Genomic DNA, 8,895 nt, shown 5'->3' with positions numbered 1-8,895 from the left:
TGCTAATCAACCAGTGATTTGGGTGATTTTGGGTTGCTGTTAGTTTTCCTTCTGCAATTTAATGCTGTCAATTCTCTTTTCCGTTTGGTGGATCAAATCAACTAATCGCTTACAAATCCAGCACATACGCGTGCTTAATTTTACAGATTTGTTTGACTGACTTACTGAAATCTAGCTCCGTACGTGTCTGTTTCTTGGATGTGGATCAAGCTCCCTTTGTCCATGAGTTCTAGATTCTGGTTCACCATGTTTCGCTGATGAATGAATGCGTTAGAGCATGATCTGTTGCATTGGTGGCTAATGGAAGAATTAACAAGAAGTGCATCAGATTCTAGTCACTTAATTCTTGCCGTAATTCTTGATGTATACATTTTCTGATTTGTCAATCAGCTAGTTAGCTACAGTATACCTTGATCAGGGAAATCTTAACCTGTGGTTCTTGGATAGGTCCCTTTTTTAACCCTTTTTATCTGAATCCCAGGAAGAAGTAGATGAGCCTAGTTTATTTAACAGGCATGCTATCTTATTAAATCAGGGGAAAATTAATGCCTGGATAGCTGCTGTTTTCTTTGTCAGTGGATGTTCAGGGTGGACACGGCGATTTTGGTGATTTACGGTTGCTGTTAGTTTTGCTTCTGCAATTTTAATGCTGTCAATTCTCTTTCCCGTTTGGTGGATCAACTAATTGCTTACAAATCCAGCAGGCACGAATGCTTAATTGTACAGATTTGTTTGACTGACTTCCTGAAATCTAGCTCCGTATCTGTTTCAGGGAAAGTCGATGGTCAAAGAATTAACCTCTGATAGATCTCTTTTGTAACCCCTTTTTATTTGAATCCCAGGAAGAAGCAGATGAGCCTAGTACCTTGAACAGGCATGCTGTCATATTAAAATCAGAGGAAAGTTAATGCCTGGATAGCTGTTTTCTTTTATGAAGTCAGTGGATGTTGATCAAGTCCCCCTTTGTCAATGAGTTACTGATTCCCGTTAATTAGAAATAAGAGAAAGTTTTGCTATGTCGAACCGTGCCTGCTGTTAGGAAATAAGCTTATTGTTTCTTGCATCAGGGAAGAACTTCACCATCTTTCCTTGATGAATGAGTTATTGATTCCCGTTAGAAATAAGAGAAAGTTCTGTCGCATCAGGTGGCGTATTGTCAGGGTTCGACAACTAGGGCCTAATTGATGAATGAGCTAAGTGCATTATATTGGGTCCATTAACATGATTCTAATCAATTAATTCTTGCCTCAAGGTTAGGGCGAACATTCACTGTTTGCTCAATTTGCTAGTTAGAAACAGTATAACTTGATCATGGAAATTCGATGGTCAATTCGATAGCGAGGAATGCTTATTTATACTAATGTTGTTGAATTAATATTCGTTGAGCAAATCATGACCTGTGGTTCTGGGATATATTCCTTTTTGAACGATCCGAGGAAGAAGTAGATAAGCTTAGTTTCTTACTTTGTTATAAAGGCATGCTGTCTTCTTAAATCAGGGGATAAATTGTCTCCTCGATTGCTGTTGTAACCAGTCAGAAAATAATATTGTTTTATTCTTGCATTATGCTTAACCGACTCACTGCTGGAATTGGTGTGCATCAGCATTTGGGCATGTGCTGGACCCCTATGCCGTGTGCCCAGCTGACACGGTGTTCCCAGCGCTCCTGAGCTGCCCTGTGGCGCCTTCGCTGCAGGCACAGCTTCCCGACAAAGGTGCACCTGTGGACACGAGCCCGGTGTACGTCAAGGGGGATCCGTTTGCCAAGACGATGTACCAGGATAGTGAAGTCGGGCCCAGGAAGCGAAGCCGTGATGAGGAGGATATTATACCTGTGGCAGAGCTCAACAAGGTCATCAAGAACGTGGCGGAAACTGTTTTTGACGAGCAGCATAGGAATTTTGAGTACATGGACAGGGACTGGCTTACAAAGGGCGAGTATGAAACGTTGGAGTTCAGAAAGAAGGCTCACCCACCTCAGTTCTACGAAGTCAAGGTAGTTATCTGCTAGTCTCTTATTTCACCATCTTCTTCTCGTCTTACTGCTGCCGAATTCATTTGCGCGTCTTTGCAGAAATCAAAGCGTGGCGGACTTAAGCTCGGACCCCGACCTGGTAAAGCAACCAAACCGAGGATTGGGATCAATGGTTTGGGGCGGATCGGGAGACTTGTGGCCAGGCTTATTTTGCGCAGCAAGAACATGGAACTAGTCGTCGTTAACGACCCTTTTCTGAGCGCAGATGTCATTGTATGCCACCTTTATGTTTTTGTTCATAATTGAGTTACTATATTTGTTGTTTGACTTACTGTGCATCAATTGGTGAATTTGCAGGCTAGATCCCTAGAGGACATGCCTCCTGATTTATTCCCTCCCACCAAAGTTCTAGCTATTTCGTATGAATCTCCATTTTGTCACTAAATTCAGTTACATTTACAGGCCACCATTTCAAGTACTAAGCCCTAACACGTCGTTTCCAATCTTAGTGAGCCTGAAAAAATACCCTGGGGCCATCTCGGCGCAGACTACGTCGTGGAGAGCACTGGAATATTCACTGACACGGATACTGCCAGCTCTCACTTGATGGTATATACCACTGGTTTTTTTGTTAACTCGAAAGCTATATATTTACTTATTTAGCTGTTCAGCATGATCAAAACTGTAAACCAGTATAGTAGGGGCTGTTTCTTTTCTCAGGTTTTTATTGGGTTTAATAATCTCAAAGTTCGCGGATGTACATTTCCTATCTGTATCTCGAAGTAAAGAAACATGCATTTGTCTTGTGTGCTAGGGTGGCGCCAAGAAGGTTATCATCTGTGCTCTGAGCATTGAAGCTCCCACATTTGTTTACGGTGTCAACGAAAATATTTACACGCCATATATTGGCATCATCTCAATTGCTGATACCACTACAATTTGTCTTGCTCTGCTCGCCAAGGTTTACTAGTTTCATCCTCTGTTTAGCTGCTAGCTCTTTGCCTCAATTTGGTTTGTATAGTTGCTGATTACTTTGAATTTATTTTAGATCCTCCACACTAAATTTGTCATCAGAGAGTGCCATGTGACTATAACCGGACCATCCTCTAGTGCTGCAGAAATTGTCAGGGTAAGAATCAACATAGTATTTATGTGTTATTATCATCTTAAAAAAATTGATATTACAGTATCTGTTCAGCAGACGTCCTGATTGTTACATTTGGTAAACTGCAGGCACTCAGTTCCGCTATTCCTGATTTAGTCGACAGGTTCCATGTGACGGTGAACCATGATCCTCCGGTGAAACTGTCTTGTGTGGAAATGGCGGTTAGGCTTGACGAGTGTGCTGACTACGAGATGATCAAGGATTCTGTCAGGTAAGTTCAATGCTCAGTTGGCTGTCTAGTGACTTTTCCTGATCTGTTATCAAGTCATACTTGTGAATTCTCACCTGGAACTGCTATTTTCAACAAAGGATGGACATTTTTATCGGAATTTGGTAATTTGTGTACCCCTGGTAATGTGCAATTCTGTCAAGTTGCTAGTATCTCTGTTCCCAAGTACATTTTTTACTGAGAGGTATATTATAAATGTCTTCTGGAACTGGTGTTTTCGACAAAGGATCGGCATGTTTTTTGAAACTTTGGTAATTCCATGTACTCTTCGTCTTGTATGTATGAAAGATTGCAAGCAAAACTGCAAGCATCTTTGCTTCAAAGTGTATTATTTACTGAAATGTGTGTTGCTGTACTTCGCAGGAAAGAGTCTTCTTCAAATGAACTTCACTATGTACTAGCTAACCTGGAGGGAGGAGTGGGGCTCAAGGCCACAGATTATTTAGGAGATTGCAGGTAACTGTGTCAGTAGTCACCATGTATATATCATCATGTGCTGGCGTGGTTTGGGGGCATTCGTTCATCAGCTGCTTGAATGGCCTTGACAAACGCAGGTCGTGCTTCTTTGATGCCGATGCTGGAGCTATGCTGGGGGACGGTTCCTTCAAGCTCTTCGCATGGTTCAACCACCAGCGCAGCTACGGGTAATTATCTTTTATCATCACGCACACAGATTGTTCAGAGGAAAACGTATAAAACCCATCAACTGTGACGTTTCTGAATCGCCTTGTTCTATAACTTCTCATGTACCTTGTGTTGCAGCCAGCGCTGCACTGACATGATTCTACACATGGCGAAGAAGTCTAGAGTTGATTTGAGGAAGAGCTTCTATGACAGAAATGCGAAGAGTTTAGAAAACACAGCCCTCTGCACCCTTTCTTACACCTTGTAAATACTGCTATGTTCCTCTGCTTGTACTACACACATGAGAAGAGACGGTGTATGTTAGTCTCCTATAGCTAGCTAGTCAGGCCATGCCAAAGGTTGCCTGTTATTTTGCAAATATATTGAGTGCAGGTCAGCAATGTGGCTGGCTGTTTGTATGAAATACAGATGAAAATTAAATGCTGCCATTGCCGTGTAGAGTCTTTGTAAATTCTTCCTCATGAACTACATCGGCTGTCGGTAGTGTGCTGATGGTTAAGGTGAAGTCAATGTACAGTTTTGTTCATGTGCCAACAAGTTCTGTTCATCTGCCTTGTTTTTGAAATTTGTACTTCGTTCGTCCCAAAATAAGTGTCTCAACTTTGTACTAACTTTAGTGTAAAATTGTACTAAGTTTGAGACACTTATTTTGAGACGAAGGGAGTACAAATTAAGACTGGATATAAAAACGTTGAAACTTGTCTTGAATTTTGTCGTCTTCGCACCCACCATACAGTTTTGAAAGTTACCGCAACTCATCTTCAAACTCTCGGCCGAAACGATGAAAGTTTATTTATCTGGAAACTTGCCAATTTCTTGAAACCTGATAACAACCCACATAATAGTCATTATATTATACTCCATCCGTAAACTAATATAAGAGCGTTTAGATCACTAAAGTAGTGATCTGAACGCTCTTATATTAATTTACAGAGGGAGTACATTTGAATAACGAGCAAAGTGGATCATGCAAATGCACTGGCAGTAATTTTTAAGTGAATGTCATTTTCTTTGTCCAACTACTTATATATAGTGAGATTACATACATTATAGAATCTAGTTAGATATTTTATTATTCATTATTAGTATTATTGTTATTGTTATTATTACTACTACTATCACATGATTGGTATTTAAAATCAACCAGATCCCAAACAATGAATATTAATGCAAATTTAACACTTCGAGGCCATTCCTGTTCAACATTTAGATATCATTTGCAATCCAAAATGAAGTAATTTTCTCTTGGCATCACCATCAGTTTAATTGATGTACTCTCTCCGTCGGGAAATACTTGTCATCAAAATGGATAAAAAAGGATGTATCTAGAACTAAAATACGTCTAGATACATCCCTTTTATTCATCTTGATGACAAGTATTTCCGGACGGAGGGAGTATGTGTTAGTGTCGCTCACAAGCGTGAACCCCATCAGTTCAAATGATGTGTGTGTTGGTGTCACTCACAAGCGTGAACACATATAACCAAATTGACAGTAGTTTGTGGGTGAATGCTACCTATGTAGGCATCTGGATATTTACAATTCAAATGGTTCATAACCTCACAAATCGTATTCAAAATATATCATTGCCTGTTGTAGCATTTCAACACATTAGCAAATCAGAGCAGATAGTCGTACCAATGCAATGTGCAATACTTCAGCTCCATCACATCCACCAGCAATGTTTATGCCTAGAAGCATAAAACTTCAACTGATGACAGTGCCTAGTAAGAAGCAAATGGATGATGGAAGGCACAAGTAAGTCTACACAGTTGAGCCGACAAACGTGACTTGAGAAAAATAAATCACTTTTTATAGATGAATTATGGCTCAATTTTTATACTTGCAATATAAAAAAACATCTATAAATGCAAAAAAGATTCCTGAAAGCAATATACTTAGATACTTCATAATGAAAGAATTGCATCTATTTTAGATGCATGGAATGCTCTGAAAGCAATTTGCTTAGATACTTCATAATGAAAGCACTGCATCTATTCTCTTCTATATGCAAGGAATGTTCTGAAAGCAATTTACTTAGCTACTCCCTCCGTCCCATAATATAAGAGCGTTTTTTGACACTATAGTAGTGTAAAAAACAACTAATGATAATTTAAGTCTGTCTACCTAGCAGAGGGACAATTGTTGATTAAGCTTAATTGTTAGTGACTTAAGAAGCACAATATATGTGTTTGAGCCATGTAGAAAAAATAATTGAATTGGGTTACTGCTACAATAGAAATATTGAGTATGAAAAGTTACCTGGTGAATAAAACCCTGTGAAAGGATGGTAGTCAGTGATATAATATGCTTCATGAATTATCTTGGATTGCATTGACCTAAATTGAACCATATAGAACTTGACATCCACATATATAAAAAACACATCAGCATCCTCTGAATATCCTAGTATGGTTTCGCGCCTCTGACAATCTGAGGAGGGAGCGCAAGAATATTATGCATTTCAATGGTCTTCCACTCCATCCATGTGGCAACACCATGATCATTGATTTTCCTCTGCCATATTTGAAAGTGCGGATAAGATAATACGACAAAGCCAACAACGCCATCCTCAACTTGGATGATCTGACTATGGAGGAAACAATTTTTAACCGGTGGCCCACTGAGCACAGCTAGACTTTGCTCCACCAAATCAAACACAAGCATGTCATTCCTCGTAGTCAACCAGTAGAATGCATTACCAATAAGTGACCCAGGTCTATGAGCAATAAAAAGCCGACATGGGGCAGCTGTTGAGATGAGGTTGCCCCATGCATTGGTCTGCGAGGAGTAGACACATGCGAGGGATTGCTGATTGTCTCTATACATGATCACCAAGACCACCTTAAAGGGGCTGGAGTGACAGCCGCTGTAACACCCGTGTGTTACTTAAGGATAATTAAAATGCATCGATTGCCATTTAGAATTAAATTTTGCTTAACTATCATTTTTCTAATAACTCAGGCATGCTAGTATTTATAAATAATTTTGGAGATAAATATCTTAAGACCAATAGGTGCATCCCAATCATTAGTAGATTTTCTTTGTATTAGAAGATGGTGGAGTATTGCATTTGCTTGAGCAATCCACGTACACTTACATGCATGCATCAATGCATGGCATGCACCACATCCATGGTCTGTACTCAACGCACTGCATGCATCCATCTAGTCACCGTTGCCGTAATGCATGTACGTAGCCTGCCGACTAGCTCAGTAAGGTTAGCTGTATTTTCTTCTCACAGGCCAGCTAGCTCTTGGATTACACTGTACCACCGTCTAGGGTAGTAGATATTTTTGCATGCAGCGATGAGAAGGCTTGTTGCATGGCTACGTGTCTTTTCCTTGAGAGATAGAATGTACGTGTCATTGCTTTGGTTAGAAACATATGCATGCATGAGCTAGTAGGTGCATCGAACCAGCCATTAGGTGAAGCAAAGGGGCACTAGCTTATCCTTTGGAGCAAGCAGGAGTTACGGCGGCACCTGGACGACGATTAATGTGTTCACAAGGAGCTACTCACTTGTTACCAGTATATAAGGCGACCAGGTGCTGTAGCATAGGACCATTGACACATTAGTCAGAGTCGTCTGCTGGAAGAAGAAGTTGGAGCTCTCGCTGGTGTTGTTCCTAGCGACCGCGTGGTAGACGGGTACTGCTGTCAGGCAAGTAGCAGTTCCTCTATTCATATTTCATTGTTGTGCTTGGTCCTGTGACTTGCACACTGTTACACTGATCTAGAGATATACTGCTGCTAGTATTTCTTTTGCTAGCCACTGTACCGTGATATATGAGTTCTTCTGCAACTGTCCTCTGTTCGTTGGCCACGGTACTGTTGAAGAGAAATATGTTCCGGTGAGCAAGTAATCGTCATGATTATTTGGGCTTACGTGGAGACGTGAGGATTACTACATAAGTTTCATCATACCACTGACCTCCTTATTTTCATATTCACATATTGTCTATATTAGTGTCACGACCGCAAACATATTGTACCGGTCACGGTTCAGGTATGGGACTGTCTGAGTTCTCCGCTGGGGGCGACACTTGTTCCGAACAGGGTATCGGTGATGGATCCTTGGGAACGACCCATACTAGTAAGTCAAGTTGTCGTGCCTCAGGGGGTCGAAGGGCTCTGCTCTTCTAGAACCCACGTGGTTCTGGTCGAGACTGTCGATGTCGGAGTACCCCTCTTAAGAGTGTAAAAGTGTGAATATTCACCCCTGTGAGTCCCGGGTAGGGAACCTTGCTGGTCATGTGTGATACCAATATTTTTCCCTATACACCGCTATAAATATTTCCAGTATTCCGTTGAACTCTGTTTAATATCATCTTTTAATTCAGCCTTTTGCACTACTTTATTTTCCGCCGCTAAATCTGTCCATTGCTGTCGTATCATTTCCTTGAAACTGAATTACACCGTTGTGATATTCATAACACTTTCTCCTTTTGTACCCTTGAATAAATGCTACTTGCTGGGTATGAATCATCATACTCACCCTTGCTTAATTTCTATTTTTGCAGCCCAAAGTGGTAATGATCCTGAGCTTGGCTTTGAGCAGTAGGAGTAGCACGCGCCGGGAGGGAATAAATTGAAGTACTTTAGAAGTTTATTTTCAGCAAGTACTATGTATCCCCAGAATAAAGAATACATGCTTATTATGTGTATTATTGTGAAAAGTTTTAGTTTAGGCCTCACACGTTTATAATCTTTTGTTTATAAACGCGTGGCGGCTGTTACGTCCGAACCATGTTTTGGGGCGTGACAGCTTAAGTGGTATCAGAGCTTAGGTTAAATAAAATTAAAAAACTGTTGCAACTAATGGGGAATAACCAGGGTATTATTTTGTGCGTGTAAGTTAGAAACGCTCTTTTTTGTGCT

At 40.6% G+C, this 8,895-nt stretch overlaps 1 protein-coding gene across 1 annotated transcript; it reads left to right on the top strand.

Annotated features, from left to right (window-relative positions):
* Nucleotides 1-1,594: 1,594 nt before the first annotated feature.
* Nucleotides 1,595-4,282, top strand: LOC125546571 (glyceraldehyde-3-phosphate dehydrogenase 1, cytosolic-like; the record flags this gene model as incomplete). The annotated part of the gene is made up of 10 exons (XM_048710785.1): nucleotides 1,595-1,996; nucleotides 2,075-2,248; nucleotides 2,333-2,394; nucleotides 2,485-2,584; nucleotides 2,790-2,936; nucleotides 3,024-3,059; nucleotides 3,209-3,351; nucleotides 3,733-3,825; nucleotides 3,924-4,013; nucleotides 4,132-4,282. Coding segments are annotated over 10 exons (1,377 nt in total), but the record flags the coding sequence as incomplete, so codon positions are not given.
* Nucleotides 4,283-8,895: the final 4,613 nt, after the last annotated feature.

Source organism: Triticum urartu, chromosome 3, assembly GCF_003073215.2.
Source record: "Triticum urartu cultivar G1812 chromosome 3, Tu2.1, whole genome shotgun sequence".
In the NCBI taxonomy this organism is placed as follows: Eukaryota; Viridiplantae; Streptophyta; class Magnoliopsida; order Poales; family Poaceae; genus Triticum; species Triticum urartu.
This window is presented reverse-complemented; position numbering and strand designations above follow the sequence as displayed.